Below are 23180 nucleotides of genomic sequence, written 5' to 3' on the forward strand. Positions count from 1 at the left end.
TTATGCCAAGAAATACTATGCTCCTAGCACCAGTGCAGGAAAGTCCACCACACCTTATGGTAGATGTGTTGAGTAACTGGCTTACAAGCTTGAATAAAAGTGTCGGTGACACTCTCAGAGAAACCTAAGAATAAGCGTTCAATCTCCACGCAGTCAGCCTCAGAGAATCTAGATTTTAATGAAGGAAGGGACCCTGTATCAGCAGGTCCCTGCAACAAAGGTAACCTCCACGGAGGAGATGACGACATCCCCACCAGATCCGTGAACCAAGTCCTTCACGGCCAGAATAGAGCAATTAGAATCACTGATGCTTGCTCCTGTTTGATGTGGGCCACCACACGAGGGATAAGAGGTAATGGAGGAAAGAGATATGAGTCAATCTCCATGCTATTAAAACAGCTTGAGGATCCCTCAATCTCGACCCGTACTTGGGTAGTTTGGCATTGAGATGAGAGGCCATGAGGTCTTTCTCCAGCATCCCCCATCTGCTGCATATCTCTGCAAAGACCTCTGGTGGAGAAACTATTCCCCCAGGTGAAAGGATTGCCTGCTGAGGAACTCTGCTTACCAGTTGTCCATACCAGAAATGTGGATCGCTGACAGCGTGCAGTTGTGGGCCTCCGCCAATTCTAGGATCTAAGATACTTCTTGTTCCTTCCTGATGGTTGATGTAGGCTACCAAAGTTATATTGTTTGATTGGAATCTGATAAACTGGGACGAACCCAGGAGGGGCCAATCCCTCAGAGCATTGAAGATTGCCCAGAGTTCCAAGATATCGATCGGAAGAGTGGACTCCTCCAGAGTCCACAGCCACGGTGCCTCCCTGGCACCCCAAACGGCTCCCCAGCCAGATAGACTGGCACTGAGTCTATAACTGTGCCCAGGAAATTCACTCTGGTATTTGGAGTAAGCAAACTCTTTTCCAAGTTTATCTTCCATCCATGTGACCGAAGAAGACTTGGAAGAAAGGCTTAGTGATCCCTTGCTAGACGAAAAGATGGGGCCTGTACCAAGATATCGTCCAGGTAAGGAGCTACTGCTATACCTCGGGTTCTGGAAACCGCTAGAAGAGTCCCCAGAACCTTCGTAAATATCCTTGGAGCAGTAGCTAAGCCAACCGGAAGTGCTATGAACTGGAAGTGTTGATCCAGAAAGGAGACTAAGGAACTGGAAATGTTCCCTGTGGATCGGAATGTGAAGGTATGCATCCTTCAGATCTATGGTAGTCGGTCAAAAAGTGTCCTTCCTGAACCAGGGGAAGGAGTGCTCTTATAGTCTCCATCTTGGATGGGACACTTACAAAATTTGTTTAGGCACCTCAAGTCCAGAATTGGACGAAAAGTTCCCTCCTTTTTCAGAGCCACAAAGAGGTTTGAATAGAACCCCAGACCTCTTTCTGATGCAGGTACCGGGACTAGTACTCCTAAGGAGGATAGATTCCTTACACAATCTAAAAAGGCTTTCCTCTTCTCTGGTGTTGAAGACAGTCTGGAGTAAGAATCTGCCCCTGGGTGGATGAGATTTGAATCCTATCCGGTATTCCCGAGTTATGACCTCCAGAACCAAGCGTCTGAGAAAAACGACAATCTGCCCCTACTCGATCCAATCCCAGACCAGGGGCGGCCCCTTCATGCCGATTTGTTATCGGCGGGCTTCTTTGTCTGTTTGGACTTGTTCCAGGACTAAGCAAGATTCCAAGTGCTCTTGAGCTGCTCGGGTTTGGATGAAGATTGATAGTTGGGATTTGTCCGAAAGGAGCGAATATTAAGAGGACTGTCCCTTAGGGCTGTTCTTCTTATATACCATGTGAAGAAATGTTAACATTACTCACTACCCTGGTGTCAGGGTGCCAGGAATCAGACTGAGACGAGAAGTGCAAAAATAATCACACCTTTATTAATAGCAAAAAGTCCACAAGTCAAATAACAAGCCAGGAGTCAAAACCAGAGCTGGTAGTCAGACGAGCCGAGTCAGGAGCCAAAGCGAATAGTCAGACAAGCCGGAATCAGGAACAAGGAAAACAGCAGAGTCAGGAACAAGCCAGGGATCAGGAAGGACGTCAGGCAGCCAGGTAATACACAGGAATACACAGGTTTGAGACAACGCAAAGGCAAAGCATACTGAACAGAGGCCCTTTAAATAATAAGTGATGACATCACAATTCTGAGACTGCATCCTGTCTCACATGGATGATGCACACCAGTCTGGCCATAAAAGGAAGTGCAGGAAATGAGCAGCATTCCCCACAATGCACCATAGTCAGCAAGAGAGGTGAGTAAAATGGCTGCCAGCAGCACATGGCAAACACAACAGGGAGAAAACCCTGACACCTGGCTAATAATGACCAGTAGCGAGCAAGTTAAAAAAAAAAAAAGGGGATTTCTCTTAACTTGCTTGCTACTGGTCATTATTAAACAATAGACCGCCAGAGTAGTGAATAACATTAACATTTCTGCATATGGCTACGCTAGTTATCAGCAAACATACTGAACTTAGCCTTTTATAATAACAGACACATTTTGTTCAAAACCAGTATATATTGGCCGCTCCATGTAGCGGTATAACTTTGCTTAAAAATAAACACACTTGCGGTCAGTATAAAGATTCACAATATATTAACTTCACACCCCTAAATGTCTCTGGGTAAAAAAAAAAAGTACATTAATTTATTCCTGCATTACTATTTAAGTATTTCTCTGCAGGCCAGGTCCTGTGAGCAGGTTTAAAATTACCAATTACCTATGATAACTGACATTTGTCCAATAGAACAATTTATGTGTATATTTTGTTCAATATAGCAAGCTGCTCACCGTATTTTCAGTGTATACAGTGGAGTACTCTAACGTATATGACTGTAATTTTGGTAACATTTACAGCAAAGCTATATTTCCTTTTATAGAACGTTATTCACCTATAAAACTAACACAAGTCTAAACATAGCACCGAAACCGTAGTGCTTTTAATTTTGTTAGGCAGCAGTGTATCTGCTTTCTTCTCTCTTTTGCTATCATGTTAAAGGGACACTAAACCAACTTTCATGATTCAGATAGAGCATGCAATTTTAAGCAACTTTTTAATTTACTTCTATTATTTTTTCTTCGTTCTCTTGCTATCGTTATTTGAAAAAGAAGGCATCTATGCTAAGGAGCCAGCAAATTGTTGGTTCAGACCATGGACAGCACTTGTTTATTGGTGATGCAAGGACAACCCAAGTTGTTCACCAAAAATGGGCCGGCATCTAAACTTACATTCTTGCTTTTCAAATAAACATACCAAGAGAATTAAGAAAATATGATAGTAGGAGTAAATTAGAAAGTTGCTTAAAATTGCATGCTCTATCTGAATCATGAAAGAAAATATGTGGGTTCAGTGTCCCTTTAAGCAACTACAACAAAGATTACATTTTAATAACATTTGTATAAACATTGTTTTCTTCTCATATTCATTGTGCTCAGAGGCATTTCTTTTTGTCTCACCCTGCTCTAGGGGTGGTTTTTGAATTTAAAGGGACAGTCAAGTCCAAAAATGTTTTCATGATTTAAATAGGGCATGCAATTTTTTTTTTTTAACATTTTATTTAAATCCGTTCCAGAATACAATTTCATTCAACAAAAAATACCATAAAAGTAGGTACAGATATTGTGAATTACAATTTCATTCAACAAAAAATACCATAAAAGTAGGTACAAATATTGTGAGAAATTTTATAAATGCATAGTAAATCAGGGAGTTTGAGGTGTGCATTCTCAACCTATTTGATTCTCAAAAAAAAACATGCTTTACATATTCTGTATTAGGATTCTTTTCTGATTTTCCTCCACCTCCCTCCATTCCCCCCTCTAATCCTGCACCCAGTCCTTGTTATCTTGGGGGGGAAAAAAGGAAAGAAAGAATAAAAAAAAAAAAAAAAAAAAAAAAAAAAAGGGAATTATTTGATTATTACTACCATATGCCTAGAATAACTAGTTCTGAATTCCTGAAGGGATAAATCAAGGAGTCAACTTCACTGGGTGGTAAATCTTTAATGAACAGTGACCATTTCAAGAATAATTTTCTGATCTCTCGCTCATTATTTGGGTCTGTATCTATTTGTTCCAATATATATTGCTTTTTTAGATAGTTTTTAGTTTCTATTATGCTAGGGATTGTTGTCTGTTTCCATTTACTAAAAAGAAGATGATATCTTGCTGCCAGGATGGTCATGTTGATAATTTTCTTAATGTTTTCTTCATTTAGATGAAACAAAAAAACTATCATTTTTAATGACAGTGTTATTCGAGAAGGGGCTATTATTTTATTCAACCAAAATTGAATCTTTAACCAAAAGTTCCTAATTTTTGGGCAGGCCCATAACATGTGCTGGAGATCTGCCATCGGGAATGAGCATTTTGGGCAGGAATTAAAACCACTACTCCCACATCTATATCCTTTTTCAGGGGTGAAATAGGTCATATATATCAATTTTAAATGAGATTCCCCCAAGAAGCGGAGAGAGTGGCACGGGCAGTTTCTTGTATTGAAAGTTGGAGTAATGGAGGATCTAGGGGTTGTTTGATCAGTGCACTCCACTTATTCTGGGTTGCCTCAACATTTTTTGTTCCCTTTACTGAAACCAACAGATGGTATCCAAATGCAATTGACATACGTCCCAGTTTGGTAACATCAAGCCAGTTTCCAAGAGATTCCAAGGACCAGTTCCATCCATATTTATGAATGAGTTCTAAGGCATAGTGTCTTGCCTGAAGATAAGCAAAAAAATTTTTGTTTGGTATATTGAATTCTAATCTCAAGGTTTCAAATGATTTGACACATCTCCTTTCAAAGTCAAGAATCTGATATATATTGCTGAGGCCTATTGTTTTCCATTTCCTAAATATTCCTTCCTGTATTCCATCTCCGAACTGAGGGTTACCCAGAAATGGAATATACCGGGAAACATGACGTTCTACCTCCAATATAGCACAGATCTTTTTCCATGCCAGAATAGGATTATAAATAGTTTTTAACTTCTTAATTTGATTCGGGATCTGATTAGCATCATTATGTATTAGTGCTGTTAAGTCTAAAGGATAGACTATGTTTTTTTCCAGATCATTATCTGTTACATAATTTTTTAATTGTACCCAGTCAATGACTGTGCGAACTAAGAAAGCTTGATTGTATGCTCGTATGTCTGGTAACGCCAGACCCCCATATTTCAGGGGGAGAGATAGTTTTTGAAGAGAGACCCTGGGTTTTCTATTTTGCCAGATAAATGATCTAAGAGTGGAATTAAGCAGATCAATATCTTTGCGCTTGATGAAAAGAGGGATGTTCTGTATCATATATAGGAGTTTGGGTAAGAGCATCATTTTATAGGCAGCTATTCGTCCTGATAAGGATAGTGGGAAATTTTGCCAATTTTTAAGAGATTCTTTAATTTTATTTATTATTGGAGTGAAATTAAGGGAATACCAAGTGTCTAAGTTGTGAGAGATGTTAATTCCCAAATAACGGAAAGAATTGTGGGCTATATGAAAAGGGATTTTTATCAATGAGTCTTTTGTCTGGGTAATCCAGAATAATTCGGATTTTGTATTATTGACCTGATAACCTGAAAAGGACCCAAATTGTTGTACTATATTTAAGAGTTTAGGTATATTTACTTTTGTGTTAGACATGTAAATAAGGACATCGTCCGCATATAAAGCAATCTTAGATTCCTTCCTGCCTACCCTTATCCCTTCAATTTGATGTCTTATATGAATGGCAAAGGGCTCTATGGCAAGATCAAAGAGGAGGGGGGAGAGAGGGCACCCCTGTCTAGTACCGCGTTGTAATTCTATGTCCTGTGACATATTTCCATTGACCATTATCTTTGTAGTAGCATTTTGATATAGGTTACTAACGAACTTACTAAAATTTTCTTTCAGTCCAAAATTATTTAAAGTATAAATAAGATGATCATGGTGGACTGAGTCAAAGGCTTTTTGGGCATCTATTGAAATTATTGCCTTATCAGGGGTGTCCTCTCCTCCCCCCTCCCCCCGCGACCCCTGCTCTCTAAAGAAATCAATAAGAAGAAAGAGTTCGCGAATTTTTGAGGCAGAGTTTCTATTCTGCATAAACCCAGCTTGATCTATGTGGATTATTGAGGGCAGTATAGTTTGGAGTCTATGTGCTAATATTGAAGTTAAAATTTTATAGTCGGTATTGAGTAATGCGATAGGTCTATATGATTCCTCTTTTGTTGGGTCCTTCCCTGGTTTTAATATTAGGGTAGTGTAAGACGCAGCAAAAGCACGAGTTGGGTTCTCTCCCTCTATATATAGAGAATTGAATAACATGGTTAAATATGGTGTAATGGTAATGTTTAAAGCTTGGTAAAATTCGTTTGGTAATGCGTCTGGGCCTGGGGCTTTATTGTGAGGTAATTTTAGAATTGCTTTGGATACTTCTGTTTCAGTGATTGGGGCATATAGGTCCTGAAGTTTTTCAGGATGTAAAGTGGGGAAGATAATTTCATTCCAGAATTTATCACGTGCCTGTGTGTTGGACTTCCTTAAAGAATATAATTCAGAGTAATATTTAGCAAAAAGTTGTAGAAGCTCTTCAGTCGTAATGACTGTCTGAGCTCCTGTCTTTATATAATCTATCGATTGAGGTCCCTTTTCAGTTTTAAGAAGTTTTGCTAATATTTTTGCCGTTTTGTTCCCAAATCGATGTAATTTTGACTGTATCTTGACATCATTCTGCGTTGTTTTGTAGAGCAGGAAGGAATCTCTATTTTGTAAGGCCGAGGTATATTTAGCCCAGCTCTGTGGAGAATTTAGAATTAGGTGGAGGTTGTATGCATTAGAAACTGCTCGTGCCAGGTCCCCCTCTCTTTGCTTTAGTTTTTTAGTTCTATTTACATTATATGCTATAATCTCGCCTCTTAGTACTGCCTTAGCCGTCTCCCAGAATAATAGAGGTTGTGAGATGTATTCATAATTCAAAGAAGCATAGTCTTTAAATTTAGCTTCTAGCCAATTTTTAAATTTAAGATCTGTGGCAAGAAATGTTGGAAAAAAGAATCGTCTAGTTGTTTGCCTACAATTTTGTGGTTGAAGATCTAAACAAATTGGAGCATGATCAGAGATAGCTATGGGAAGTATTTGAGCCTGCACCTGTAATTTGCATAATCTCTCATCCAATAGGAGGAGGTCTATCCTTGAGAGAGATTTATGTGCTTTTGAGAGGCACGTGTTTTCGCAAGAATTAGGATTTTGAAGTCTCCATATATCCCGGACTTTTAAATTTAACATTAATCTAGAGAAAAGTTTTGATTCTAGTTTATCTCTTTTAGTTTTTTTCAACGCACGATCCTGTCTTAACCTGTCCAGGGGACATTTGGGGGTCATGTTGAAATCTCCGCCCATTATCAGGTATCCCTCAGCACACGTCATGAGCCTAGCTTGTAGTACTTCCCAGAAGGGTAAATTAAAAACATTTGGGGCATAAATGTTACAGAATGTATATAGTGTGTTATCAATTTTAATTTTTAAAATTATGAATCTCCCTTCAGAATCATTTTCTGTTTGTATTACCTGATACTTAATATTTTTACTTACTAGGATGGCGACCCCCCCCCCTTCCTCCTAATACTTGGAGAAAAAAAAACCTCTTGAACCCATGTAGATTTGAGCTTGAGAACCTCTTCAGTTTTCAAGTGTGTTTCTTGCAAGAATGCGATGGATGTATTAATTCTTTTCAAGTAGGTTAATATAGTTTTCCTTTTAATGGGGGAGGTAAGGCCACCTATGTTCCATGAAGTGATTTTAACTCTACTAGGCATGTTCATTGTTTATTGAAAGGAGAAGAAGAAAAAGAAGAGGAAGGAGAGAGAAGGAGAGAAAAAAAAAAAAAAAAAAAAAGTGATTAGAGGGAGGAAGGAGTCATGTTTGAGAGAACTAGAACCTTCTAGTCTCTCATTACCCTTCTTGGAAGGATCCATACTTATGGTTAAACAATAATCAACATCACTGTGGCGTTACTTTACATGATGATCTATTGATCTGTAGCAAATTTTTCAGCATAGAATTTTCCAGCTTCAGCTGGAGTATCAAAAACAATTGATTGGTTTTCTACACATACCTTAAGTTTAGCAGGGTACAAGATGTTAGCCCTTATTCCCTGTTGAATGAACTTAGTACACAGTGGGGTAATTTCCCGTCTTTTATTAGCTGTCTCAATTGAATAATCCTGAAAAAATAGGATTTTAACTTCCTCTAGGAATACGGGCTGACATTTGTGGTAAGATTGTAAAAATGTGAGTTTATCTTGGTAGTTTAGGAATCTAACAATGATTGGCCTAGGTCTGGTATTCTTAGAAGGATGGCCGAGGCCAATTCTATGTACTCTTTCAATAAATGTTTTAGGGAAGTTCTCTGGGATCTTTAAAAGCTGTGGGATTGTTACCGTTAGTAATTTAAATAGGTCTTCATGTTGATTCTCAGGGACACCTATTATTCTGAGATTGTTCCTGCGTGACCGATTCTCTAGATCTTCAATTTTATTTTGTAATTTTAAGAGGGTGTTACTTGAGGTTTCAGTTTTGCCATTATATTCAATCATATTATCTTCTAGGTCAGATATCCTTTGTTCTGCCTCTGTAAGCCTATTTGCGAAATGTCTAACTTCTGATGTTAAATGTGTTATGTCTGATTTAATCTCATTTCTTAACATTTCGAATTTAGGTGAGAGAGCTTCTGATATTCTGAGGACTAAGGACTGGATATCCATAGATTCAGGTAGTGATTGAGTGTTACTTATATGTGATAGCGATTCAGCGGGTGGATCTGCAATAGCCTTGTTCCGCTTGTCTCTTGGTTTGGCCGCCATTGGGGGAGGTGTGTTTTTAGAGTGTGAATGTATAAATTTATCCATGTGATTGTGAATCTAAAAAAGTGTGAAATTATGACTGTGAGTGAAGAGGAGAAGGGAGAAAAGAAAAAAAAATCTCCTATTACGTGGGGAAAAAAAAAAAAAAAAAAAAAGGAAGAAAAAAAACGGGGGGGGGGAGGGTGTGGTGTGTAGGATTGTGTGAGGATGTGAATTATCTACAGACAGGTGAAGGTGGATTTAGTGTATGGGCGGAATGTAAAGTATGAAAAGAGATTCGGTATCTGTAATTTACCGCTGTTATATATTCTCTATCTTTTTCTCTCTTTCTTTTTTTCCTACCTTTTTGCAACCTGTACCTCTTTAGCTTAGTTAAGTCTAAATGAGCCTTTTAAACTAAATAAATAACCATTAGCCACTGTCTGTAATAGAAATTAATATGCTCAGAATGTATCACCTTCCATGAATATTTGTGTAGACAGACATTTGATTTCAACAATCTTAGATTATTTGTAGCAATATTAGTTTCAGAAGGGGAACTGAAGGTATTTTTTATTTACTATATTTTTTTCCCTTTTTTAAACTATCTCTGTAACCTGAGAGCTAAGAGATACAATCCTAGGGGTTATACCTTCAATTAGTATCAGGATTTACTCTAACATGTGAAGAAAAGGAATCAGTGGTGCTAGTATTCACTCAATTGATACTTTTGGTAGTATTTCTGAAACCACCTTGTTTGGAGAGATTTTTTTCTCTGACCTTACATAAGTGCAAGATGCAAACCTAAAATTTGTTATTCTATGAGTATCTTAACTTGCACTAGTTTGAGAGTTTAAGGCTAACAATTTATATATCTAAGTGTATCTTGCCTTTATATTTGACCCTAGTTATACTAAGGGCCTTTCGTAATCACTGTGCTATGTGACATAAGACAAAGGTTTATATTCCGTTAATAACACAGAGTATAAAAACAGTATGTGTAAGCTAATTATAAATATATTTCTTTCGTATTTTATACATTCCTTCTGTATTTACCAGGCTTGTAATTATTTTCAGGAATATTTTTAAATTTGTGAAAATATAAAGATTATAGAAGATAATGAAAAAAAAGAAAGAACATCCATTTTTATATAAGGATATTTTGCACAATAAGTATTTGTCCATATATTGGTAAGTCAGAATGTCCAGTAAATTTATACAGCAGTAAGAAAAAAATAGCAGCAAATTAATTAGCTACTTTACCGACTCCATCTCTGGGCATTGAATTGGTGGTGGTAGAATCAGGATCTTCCTCATGAGCTGTCCCCCCTGCGCAGCACCGGTGGAGGGGGGGAACGTCCTTTAGACAATGAGACACCAGTTATGATCTCGCTGGTATGGTATCTAGAGCTCACTGTGGGGTGTATTGTGGGGAGCGTCCATCGAGCACAGCAAGGCCAGGCATGTAGGAGAAATCCTTACCCCTCTCGCAGCATCGGTGGGAGGGGTCACCAGAAAGGACGGAAGGTACTGCCTGCCTTGAACCAAGGATCAATAGGCTCTCTGCTTCTCAGTAAAGACAGGTTAAGGGAGCCGAGGTAGAGTTGAAGCCCGCCAAGGAACGCACCGCCCGGTCTCACCTGCAGACGGTGAAGAAGGAGGGACCAGGAAACAGTAGAGTCGTATCAGAGACACTATCAGGTAGGAGCGTCCGGTCCCGGACAACTTCAGCGGACTCCGTCCGCCTCGATCCAAGTCATCTGCAACCACTTGTGAGAATTCTCAAAGAGCAGGTCAGTCTGTGTAGAAAGACTTAGGCTGATAGCCAGGAGCAGAATGTCTCTCACCAGGGATAATAACGAGCCAGTGTTGAAGGTGCTTATTAGTACTTTGAAATGTATGCAGGCACTTTGAACCTTTCCAGTAATTTGTTTGCCAGGTTACTTAAGTACTTTAAAAGAAGTGCTTAGTGCCGCAGGGAAGCTTCCATTTGCTGCAACGTGCAGCTATAGTGCAATGTCTTGGCACTAGCAGGGTTCCAGTTGCGGTGTGTTTTCACGCTAGACAAGCCGCCCAAGGTTAATGGTTTTAGTTGAGAGATACTCGCCAAGAGCTTGTAGGGTGGATAAATCAGCACAGGTGCAGCGTGCGTCCTCACACCTGGGCTCCTCCCCCGGAAACCTAGAGCCCTGGGCATGCAATTTTAAACAACTTCCCAATTCACTTTTATCACCAATTTTGCTTTGTTTTCTTGGTATTCTTAGTTGAAAGCTAAACTTAGGAGGTTCATATGCAAATTTCTTAGACCTTGAAGACAGCCTCTAATCTGAATACATTTTGACCACTAGAGGGCATAAGTTCACATGTTTCATATAGATAACATTGAGCGCATGCACGTAAAGTGACCTAGGAGTGAGCACTGATTGGCTAAACTGCATGTTTGTCAAAAGAACTGAAATAAGGGGGCAGTCAGCAGAGGCTTAGATACAAGATAATTACAGAGGTAAAACGTGTATTATTATAACTGTGTTGGATATGCAAAACTGGGGAATGGGTAATAAAGGGATTATCTTTCTTTTTAAACAACAAAAATTCTGGTGTTGACTGTCCCTTTAACAAAACAGTTGTTTATGCCTAAGCACAACTATTTTTTTGGCCCATAACTTATTAGACAAGGCTTAAAAATAGCAATATATATATTCTTTGAATTTCAGCTACTCTTTGTTGAATAAAGCAGTGTAACTCGTTAACAATGAATGCTCAGGAGTTGTTCGATAGTCTGGATGGTTTCGCAGAAAAACTTTCCCCTGCATCTCCAGACTCTAACTTTCATCAATAATCTCACTGAGAGGTTTATATGGATTACTTAAAACTCCAGTCCTCTCTTGAAGGGAACATACCCATTAAGGACTATCTGAATCTTCCGACACTTAAGCCTTTGGCTGATACAGTAAGGAAAGAAGTTGTGGACTCTCCCTGCCTCATGGAAAGAAAAGTGTATTTATAGAACAGTGTTGGTTATGCAAAATGGGTAATAAAGGAATTATCCATCTTTTTAAACAATAAAAATGTTCAAGTAGATACTTCCTTTAAAATTAAATAGGACTTATGAAGATATTTGTCGTTTACTTTCTTGCAACTAAAAAGGCATTTTACTTTTATTTTTTAAATGGATGCCCCTGTCCATGAAAAGAATATTCATGCTTGCTGGATGTGTCCTTGTCCCTAGTCGGCCAATAAATTTCAGTCCCAAAGACAAGCTGTGCATAAAAATGCACTTCCTATTAGTTTCAAAAATAAAAAACAAACCACTTTAATTTAAAAATAATTTTGCATGAAAAAAAAAAAAATAAGGTTTATACATTTACATGGTGGCTCATTTGTAAAACATAATTGGTTTGAGTTTAATGTGCCAGCATTTATTTTACAAACTATTTTGAAGGCTGTACTCTCTCATAATTCAGGATCTATAGCCCCTCTGTTTTTGGTCAGCGCACAATTCAGGGAGGGTATAGACTTTAAATACCTTCCATCACTGGAAGCCCTTTCTAAAGCATCTATTTCAATCAAAAACATAGTAGCCATTTCTGCAGTCTCCAGTTGGAGTACATGATTATGACATTACCAGGGTTTAAAATGTTTATTATGCTAGCACACTCCTCACACATGCAGCTTTGAAAACCAAGGTCCAGGCAATATTATTAGTGCCAGCCTTGCCTAATCCTCACACAAATATTGGCTGTAACATTTACCCTCTTCCGGCTCGGGTTTTGAGAATATCCATTGTTTCCCAGAATCAGCATGTGATCACCCATAGGGTCTCCAGCATTCCTCTTGCTAATTGCCCTCAGCTCAGATCTCCATAGTACATGAGACTCCTTAAAATAGGTCTGTTAAAAAAAAAAGTAACATTACCCAAAGCAAGATCGATTCTATTGACAACAGTAGATATCCTAACATTTCCACCAATAATCTCTGTTACAGAGTCTTGGCCAGTAACAAACATCACTAAAACATCACTGTTACAGAGTCTTGGCCAAAAACAAACATTAGTACTAGAATAGAGATAGTGTTATTATAGCGCCAAAAGACATGTAAAACACAAGCTCCTCTAAAAAGGATTTAAAAATACTAAAGTGCATGAGAGAGTAATTATTCAACTGAATTTCTTGGAGTCTACTTAAAACTTCTTTAGACAAATGTGGCTAGCACTACAAATCCCAATATCCTTAGCGCGTATCCGGATATGATGTATTGTCTAATAGCAGAAATGACATCACTTCCGGTTTTAGTGTTGTTAACAGGAAGTTTAACCCCTTAACGACCGAGGACGTGCCAGGCACGTCCTACAAAAAACAGTCCTTAATTACCAAGGACGTGCCTGGCACGTCCTCAGGGGTTCCAAGCGCTGGAAGCGATCGTGATCCCTTTCAGGGTATTGCAGTGATGCCCTCTCACCATCGGCCAGTGATGGTGCCGATCGTTGGGGGGTGGGAGCCATAGCAGGGAGGAGGGTGGGCGGCCCATTGATGGAGGCAGATCGGGATCCTGAAGTGTGCACGAGTGGCTGGCAGCGTGCGAGACCGAAGACTGTATGGGAGGGAGGGAGAGGGAAATATATGTTGGGAAAGGGATCTAGGAGTGGGGGGGGGGGGGTATTGAGGGGGGGCAGCTACACTACAGAAAAATTGGCGGCAAATAGAGGGGGGAGGGTTAGAGAGCTGTTGGGGGATCCAACACTGCAAAATAAATATAAGAAAAAAAAAAAAGCTTTTATTTTAGTACTGGCAGACTTTCTGTCAGTACTTAAGATGGCAGTGACAATTGTGAGGTGGGGGAGGAAAGAGAGCTGCGTCGGGTGGGAGGCTGATCTCTACACTAAAGCTAAAATGAACCCCTTAACTGCTGGGCATAATACAAGTGTGGTGCACAGCGGCATTTAGTGGCCTTCTAATTACCAAAAAGCAATGCCAAAGCCAAATATATATGCTATTTCTGAACAAAGGGGATCCCAGCGAAGCATTTACAACCATTTGTGCCATAATTGCACAAGCTGTTTGTAAATAATTTCAGTGAGAAATCAAGTTTGTGAAAAAGGTTTTGATTTTTTTTTATTTGATCGCATTTGGCGGTGAAATGGTGGCAATAAATATACCAAAATGGGCCTAGATCAATACTTTGGGTTGTCTACTAAAAAAAACATAATTTATGCTTACCTGATAAATTTATTTCTCTTGTAGTGTATCCAGTCCACGGATCATCCATTACTTGTGGGATATTCTCCTTCCCAACAGGAAGTTGCAAGAGGATCACCCACAGCAGAGCTGCTATATAGCTCCTCCCCTCACTGCCATATCAAGTCATTCGACCGAAACAAGCCGAGAAAGGAGAAACCATAGGGTGCAGTGGTGACTGTAGTTTAATTAAAATTTAGACCTGCCTTAAAATGACAGGGCGGGCCGTGGACTGGATACACTACAAGAGAAATAAATTTATCAGGTAAGCATAAATTATGTTTTCTCTTGTTAAGTGTATCCAGTCCACGGATCATCCATTACTTGTGGGATACCAATACCAAAGCTAAAGTACACGGATGATGGGAGGGACAAGGCAGGAACTTAAACAGAAGGAACCACTGCCTGTAGAACCTTTCTCCCAAAAACAGCCTCCGAAGAAGCAAAAGTATCAAATTTGTAAAATTTGGAAAAGGTATGAAGCGAAGACCAAGTCGTAGCCTTGCAAATCTGTTCAACAGAAGCCTCATTTTTAAAAGCCCAGGTGGAAGCCACAGCTCTAGTGGAATGAGCTGTAATCCTTTCAGGGGGCTGCTGTCCAGCAGTCTCATAGGCTAAACGGATTATACTGCGAAGCCAAAAAGAAAGAGGTTGCCGAGGCCTTTTGACCTCTCCTCTGTCCAGAGTAAACAACAAACAGGTTAGATGTTTGACGAAAATCTTTAATAGCTTGTAAGTAAAACTTCAAGGCACGGACTACGTTTAGATTATGCAAAAGACGTTCTTTCTTTGAAGAAGGATTAGGACATAATGATGGAACAACAATCTCTTGATTGATATTCTTGTTAGAAACCACCTTGGGTAAAAACCCAGGTTTTGTACGCAGAACTACTTTATCTGAATGGAAAATCAGATAAGGAGAATCACATTGTAAGGCAGATAACTCAGACTCTCCGAGCCGAGGAAATAGCCATCAAAAACAGAACTTTCCAAGATAAAAGTTTGATATCATTGGAATGAAGGGGTTCAAACGGAACTCCTTGGAGAACTTTAAGAACCAAGTTTAAGCTCCATGGAGGAACAACAGGTTTAAACACAGGCTTAATTCTAACTAAAGCCTGACAAAATGCCTGAACGTCTGGAACTTCTGCCAGACGCTTGTGTAAAAGAATAGACAGAGCAGAAATATGTCCCTTTAAAGAACTAGCTGATAATCCTTTGTCCAAACCCTCTTGGAGGAAGGACAATATCCTAGGAATCCTAACCCTACTCCATGAGTAATTCTTGGATTCACACCAATGAAGATATTTACGCCATATCTTGAGATAGATTTTCCTGGTGACAGGCTTTCGTGCCTGTATTAAGGTATCAATGACTGACTCGGAGAAGCCACGCTTTGATAGAATCAAGCGTTCAATCTCCATGCAGTCAGTCTCAGAGAAATTAGATTCGGATGATTGAAAGGACCTTGTATGAGAAGGTCTTGTCTCAGAGGCAGAGTCCATGGTGGAAAGGATGACATGTCCACTAAGTCTGCATACCAGGTCCTGCGTGGCCACGCAGGCGCTATCAGAATCACCGATGGCCTCTCCTGTCTGATTTTGGCAATCAGTCGAGGGAGCAGAGGAAACGGTGGAAACACATAAGCCAGGTTGAAGAACCAAGGAGCTGCTAGAGCATCTATCATCGTCGCTCCTGGATCCGTAACAAGGAAGCTTGGTGTTCTGGCGAGACGCCATGAGATCCAGTTCTGGTTTTCCCCAATGATGAACCAATTGAGCAAACACCTCCGGATGGAGTTCCCACTCCCCCGGATGAAAAGTCTGACGACTTAGAAAATCCGCCTCCCAGTTCTCTACACCTGGGATATGGATTGCTGATAGGTGGCAAGAGTGAGACTCTGCCCAGCGAATTATCTTGGAGACTTCTATCATCGCTAGGGAACTCCTGGTTCCCCCTTGATGGTTGATGTAAGCCACAGTCGTGATGTTGTCCGACTGAAATCTGATGAACCTCAGGGTTGCTAACTGAGGCCAAGCTAGAAGAGCATTGAATATTGCTCTTAACTCCAGAATATTTATTGGGAGGAGTTTCTCCTCCTGAGTCCACGATCCCTGAGCCTTCAGGGAGTTCCAGACTGCACCCCAACCTAGAAGGCTGGCATCTGTTGTTACAATCGTCCAATCTGGTCTGCGAAAGGTCATACCCTTGGACAGGTGGACCCGAGAAAACCACCAGAGAAGAGAATCTCTGGTTTCCTGATCCAGATTTAGTAGAGGGGACAAATCTGTGTAATCCCCATTCCACTGACTGAGCATGCATAATTGCAGCGGTCTGAGATGCAGGCGCGCAAATGGCACTATGTCCATTGCCGCTACCATTAAGCCGATTACCTCCATGCACTGAGCCACCGCAGGGCGCGGAGTGGAGCGAAGAACACGGCAAGCATTTAGAAGTTTTGATAACCTGGACTCTGTCAGGTAAATTTTCATTTCTACAGAATCTATAAGAGTCCCTAGGAAGGAAACCCTTGTGAGAGGAGATAGAGAACTCTTTTCTTCGTTCACTTTCCACCCATGCAACCTCAGAAATGCCAGAACTATCTCTGTATGAGACTTAGCAATTTGAAAGCTTGACGCCTGTATCAGGATGTCGTCTAGATAAGGAGCCATGGCTATGCCTCGCGGTCTTAGAACCGCCAGAAGAGAGCCCAGAACCTTTGTAAAAATTCTTGGGGCTGTAGCCAACCCGAAGGGAAGAGCTACAAATTAGTAATGCCTGTCTAGAAAGGCAAATCTCAGGAACCGATGATGATTCTTGTGAATCAGAATGTGAAGGTAGGCATCCTTTAAGTCCACTGTGGTCATGTACTGACCCTCTTGGGTCATGGGTAAGATGGTCCGAATAGTTTCCATTTTGAAAGATGGAACTCTGAGGAATTTGTTTAAGATCTTTAGATCCAAAATTGGTCTGAAGGTTCCCTCTTTTTTGGGAACCACAAACAGATTTGAATAAAAACCCTGTCCTTGTTCCGTCCGCGGAACTGGATGGATCACTCCCATTACTAGGAGGTCTTGCACGCAGCGTAGGAATGCCTCGTTCTTTATCTGGTTTGCAGATAATCTTGAAAGGTGAAATCTCCCCTGTGGAGGAGAAGCTTTGAAGTCCAGAAGATATCCCTGAGATATGATCTCCAACGCCCAGGGATCCTGAACATCTCTTTCCCACGCCTGGGCGAAGAGAGAAAGTCTGCCCCCTACTAGATCCGTTGCTGGATAGGGGGCCGTTCCTTCATGCTGTCTTGGAGGCAGCAGCAGGCTTTCTGGCCTGCTTGCCTTTGTTCCAGGACTGGTTAGATTGAGCAAAAGTTCCCTCTTGTTTTGAAGCAGAGGAAGTTGATGCTGAACCTGCCTTGAAATTTCGAAAGGCACGAAAATTAGACTGTTTGGCCCTTGATTTGGCCCTGTCCTGAGGAAGGGTATGACCCTTACCTCCAGTAATGTCAGCAATAATTTCTTTCAAACCAGGCCCGAATAAGGTCTGCCCCTTGAAAGGAATGTTGAGTAATTTAGACTTTGAAGTCACATCAGCTGACCAGGATTTAAGCCATAGCGCCCTACGCGCCTGGATGGCGAATCCGGAATTCTTAGCCGTTAGTTTAGTCAAATGAACAATGGCATCAGAAACAAATGAGTTAGCTAGCTTAAGTGTTCTAAGCTTGTCAATGATTTCAGTCAATGGAGCTGTATGGATGGCCTCTTCCAGGGCCTCAAACCAGAATGCCGCAGCAGCAGTGACAGGCGCAATGCATGCAAGGGGCTGTAAAATAAAACCTTGTTGAATAAACATTTTCTTAAGGTAACCCTCCAATTTTTTATCCATTGGATCTGAAAAAGCACAACTGTACTCAACTGGGATAGTGGTACGCTTTGCTAAAATAGAAACTGCTCCCTCCACCTTAGGTACCGTCTGCCATAAGTCCCGTGTAGTGGAGTCTATGGGAAACATTTTTCTAAATATAGGAGGGGGGGGGGGGGAAACGGCACACCGGGTCTATCCCACTCCTTACTAATAATTTCTGTAAACCTTTTAGGTATTGGATAAACATCAGTACACACCGGCACTGCATAATATTTATCCAGTCTACACAATTTCCCTGGCACTGCAATTGTGTCACAGTCATTCAGAGCAGCTAACACCTCCCCAAACAATACACGTAGGTTCTCAAGCTTAAATTTAAAATTAGAAATCTCAGAATCAGGTTTCCCCAAGTCAGAGATGTCACCCACAGACTGAAGCTCTCCGTCCTCAGGTTCTGCATATTGTGACGCAGTATCAGACATGGCTCTTACAGCATCTACGCACTCTGTATCTCGTCTTACCCCAGAGCTATCGCGCTTGCCTCTTAATTCAGGCAATCTGGCTAATACCGCTGACAGGGTATTATCCATAATCACAGCCATGTCCTGCAAAGTAATCGCTATGGGCGTCCCTGATGTACTTGGCGCCATATTAGCGTGCATCCCTTGAGCGGGAGGCAAAGGGTCCGACACGTGGGGAGAGTTAGTCGGCATAACTTCCCCCTCGACAGAACCCTCTGGTGACAATTCTTTTATAGATAAAGACTGATCTTTACTGTTTAAGGTGAAATCAATACATTTAGTACACATTCTCCTATGGGGCTCCACCATGGCTTTTAAACATAATGAACAAGTATTTTCCTCTGTGTCAGACATGTTTGTATAGACTAGCAATGAGACTAGCAAGCTTGGAAAACACTTTAAATCAAGTTAACAAGCAATATAAAAAAACGTTACTGTGCCTTTAAGAAAAACAAATTTTGTCAAAATTTGAAATAACAGTGAAAAAAGGCAGTTACACTAACGAAATTTTTACAGTGTATGTAACAAGTTAGCAGAGCATTGCACCCACTTGCAAATGGATGATTAACCCCTTAATACCAAAAACGGAATAATAAATGAAAAAAACGTTTTTAAAACTAGTCACAACAACTGCCACAGGTCTACTGTGGTTGTTACCCTCCTCAAACACGACTTTTGAAGCCTTTTGAACCCTTCAGAGATGTCCTGTATCATGCAGAGGGAAGCTGAGTGTCTCTGTCTGTAATTTTAGCAGTGCAGAAAAACGCTAAAATAGGCCCCTCCCACTCATATTACAACAGTGGAAAGCCTCAGGAAACTGTTTCTAGGCAAAAATCAAGCCAGCCATGTGGGAAAAAAAACTAGGCCCCAATAAGTTTTATCACCAAGCATATATAAAAACGATTAAACATGCCAGCAAACGTTTTATATTGCATTTTTATAAGAGTATGTATCTCTGGTAATAAGCCTGATACCAGTCGCTATTAAATCACTGTATTTAGGCTTAACTTACATTAATCCGGTATCAGCAGCATTTTTCTAGCAAATTCCATCCCTAGAAATATGTTAACTGCACATACCTTATTGCAGGATAACCTGCACGCCATTCCCCCTCTGAAGTTACCTCACTCCTCAGAATATGTGAGAACGGCAGTGGATCTTAGTTACTTCTGCTAAGATCATAGAAACAGCAGGCAGATTCTTCTTCTAATGCTGCCTGAGATAAAATAGTACACTTCGGTACCATTTAAAAATAATAAACTTTTGATTGAAGTTGAAAAACTAACTATAATACACCACTCTCCTCTTACTACCTCCATCTTTGTTGAGAGTTGCAAGAGAATGACTGGATATGGCAGTGAGGGGAGGAGCTATATAGCAGCTCTGCTGTGGGTGATTCTCTTGCAACTTCCTGTTGGGAAGGAGAATATCCCACAAGTAATGGATGATCCGTGGACTGGATACACTTAACAAGAGAAAATACATATATACAGATGTGAAGGGTTATTTAGGATTCCTGACAGATATCAACGTTACAATATAACTAGCACTAATTTTGAAAAAAAAAATGGTTTGGAAATAGTTAAGTGCTACTTGTACTTATTGCTCTATAACTTGTAAAGAACATGTAAAAAATTGGGTATTTCTAAACTCAGGACAAAATTTAGAAACTATTTAGCATGGGTGTTTTTTGGTGGTTGTAGATGTGTAACAGATTTTGGGGGTCAAAGTTAGAAAAAGTGTGTTTTTAAATTTTTTCATCATATTTTATAAACAAAATTATAGTAAATTTATAAGATATGATGAAAATAGTGGTATCTTTAAAAAAAAAGTCCATTTAATGGCAAGAGAAACAGTATATAATATGTGTGGGTACAGTAAATGAGTAAGAGGAAAATTACAGCTAAACACAAAGACAGCAAAAATGTAAAAATAGCCCTGGTCCTTAGTGGCAAGGAAATTGAAAAATGGTCACTTAAGGGTTAAAGGTGGAACGTACTAGCACTCTTTTAGTCGTGTTTAAGGACCAAAACGCGTTGGCTTGCCATTAAGAGTGCTCATCTGACATTTTGGTAAGAAGGACTTACTTTGCACTTATAGCGCCGTTGTGATAGACATGTTTTTCTGTATTTTTTCAGAAATACACACTTCACTGGAGAACACCTATAGCTGTATTTGTGGAGATATAGATATACATATAGATATATTTATTTATTTTTTCATCTTTTTTCTTTATGGATACATGTAGTTAGGATTCACATTAAGACTATTGCAATTTTTTCCCTTCTTCTCGGATAGATATATAAATGTATTTTTTCTCCCACCGACGTATTTTTTTTCTGGATATACCATCTTTTTCTCTTTTTATCAGGAACATCACTATTACTTTTTCACACGGACTGCCCTTTGGACTAAACATATTTTTTTCTGCCGTTTGTTTTTATATTGACATTTCATACATTTACTTCTCTTATTGGGATCCCTTTGATTTTTTTTATATTTGTGCATATTTTTATTTATTGTCTCATTTGTGTAATAAACAATTGCTATATGTTTCCTATCAAATTTATATATTGTTTTATTGATATATTGCATTTACAGTTTCATTTATACCCTTTAGCCAACATTGTGGCGCTCTTCTCATGCACTTTACTAACAAACATCACTATAGATCCTTGGCCAAAGCTTACCCCACACTAAAACCACTTCCCCTTTGTATAAAGAGATCCGGAATATTAGCAATCTTTTAGATGGAGTTTAATTCATTTAGTTGTAATGAAGATACACTTTACTTACTTTTTAATGCAGCAATGAAATTGAAAATATCCTGCTCTCCGGGCGCCCACTTAAGAAGTAATTTTTTTTTTGTGGCCTAACGGTTTGAACTGTTCTCCAATCTGCACTCTAGCCATAAGGTGAACAAACACACATTTTTTTTCTTTTGTGGCTAGGGGACCAATTTGAGAACAGTTCAAACCGATTGCTCATGAAGAAAAAAAAAACATACTTCAGAAGTACGCGGCTGGAGCACAGGGTATTTGATTTTCATGATTATAATAAAAAAAAGTAAGTTATAGTGTATCTTCATTGCAACTGATGAATTAAACCATCTAAAATGTCGCTAACATTTCAGATCGTTTTATACAAAAGGGGAAAGTTTACCATCACGTTAGCAACAAATGTCAGTTTACCAAAAAATACAAAAAGTGAATGTTTTCAGGCCTTGCTGTTTTTCTCAATACTAATTCATGTACGCTATAACCCCTTCAGACCTGGGGCAAACTACTTTAACAAAGCTATCAATGCTTTCTGATTGCCATCTTACCTTATGTCTCCTAGGCAGAGAAAGTGAGACAAGTTCTGGACAGAATATTTTATATATGGAAAGTAGGCCAAGAAGATATGGCTGCAATCCCTGTAAAGGAAAGGAGAGAGTAACCAAACAATGCTTGCGTTTATAGACTGGATACACAATATTATAAAATAATGCAGGTTGTTATTACATTCTAGACACACCACACTAAATTATAAAGTGGACTGCTCAGATAAGCAGTATCAATTTACTTGTCAGAAACTAAGCATCATCATTAGGTAGTGCAGGTGGTTTCATATTAAGCTAGATCAGTATATTTATATTGTGGAACATGCTCATTCTCATTGTGGACCAGCGATTGTCAGTAGACATGTGTATTCAGATGCTACGTTAGTATTCTAAAGCAGAAGGTGGAAGCAGCTTGTGGCATTTGGCCCTTTTTAGAGCCAGATTTCTTTTTGTGAAAGTGCAAAACACTGAGATCTAGATTTCCACATTCGGATGAAAAAGAAGCATCCATTTTCCTATGCCTAATTGTCAGGTCAGGTTATGGGTGTCACAGGGAATTAAAGGGACAGTTACACTAAATTTACCTACTGGAGTGTATTAAATTGTTAAAATGAGAGCTCCTTTACCTTTATATCGGCATTAGAAATAGCTAAATTTGCCTATACTGAAAGTTCTATACTTACGTCAGAAATTACGAATCCGGCTCCCCCCCCGGAGCAAACATTGCTTGATGCTGCGCCATGATTGGAGGAAGCCGGTGTCGCCATTTCTGATGAAGAGACGTCCTGGGGGGCGGAGGAATCACTGCTGCGGTGTTCCACGCTTGCTAGGAATAAAAGGTATTCTAAAAGAACGGCTTCAATGTAAACTTTCATGAATGAAAGTGCCCCTGTTTTTAATAGTATTTTAAAAAAAGAAAATTTATGTTTACCTGATAAATTTATTTATTTTTTGACACGATGAGTCCACGGATCATCTTAATTATTAATGGGATATTCACCTCCTGGTCAGCAGGAAGAGGCAAAGAGCACCACAGCAGAGCTGTTAAATAGCTCCTCCCTTCCCTCCCACTCCAGTCATTCGACCGAAGTTAGGAAGAGAAAGGAAAAGCCAAGGTGCAGAGGTGTCTGAAGTTTACAAAAAACAAAAACCACAACACGAGCAGTGGACTCATCGTGTCAAAAAAGAAATAAAAATGTATTATCAGGTAAGCATAAATTTTCTTTAAGACATGATGAGTCCACACATCATCTTAATTACTAATGGGATCCAATATCCAAGCTAGAGTACACAGATGATACGGGGAGGGACAAGACAGGAAACCTAAACTGAAGGCACCACTGCTTGAAGAACCTTTCTCCCAAAAGCGGCATCAGCCGAGACAAAAAAGTGTGAAGAGA

At 39.7% G+C, this 23180-nt stretch overlaps 1 protein-coding gene across 1 annotated transcript in view; it reads right to left on the reverse strand.

Moving 5' to 3' along the window:
- Positions 1–23180, reverse strand: part of CENPI (centromere protein I) — a 224399-nt gene that overhangs the window by 174217 nt on the left and 27002 nt on the right. Inside the window, exons 8-9 of the mRNA XM_053698960.1 lie at positions 21784–21873; positions 12595–12732 (exon numbers count right to left, since the gene is read on the reverse strand). Coding sequence (XP_053554935.1) covers positions 12595–12732; positions 21784–21873 — 228 coding nt within the window. The remainder of the gene's footprint in view (positions 1–12594; positions 12733–21783; positions 21874–23180) is intronic.

The sequence above is a fragment of the Bombina bombina genome, chromosome 1 (genome assembly GCF_027579735.1).
Source record: "Bombina bombina isolate aBomBom1 chromosome 1, aBomBom1.pri, whole genome shotgun sequence".
Taxonomy (NCBI): domain Eukaryota; kingdom Metazoa; phylum Chordata; class Amphibia; order Anura; family Bombinatoridae; genus Bombina; species Bombina bombina.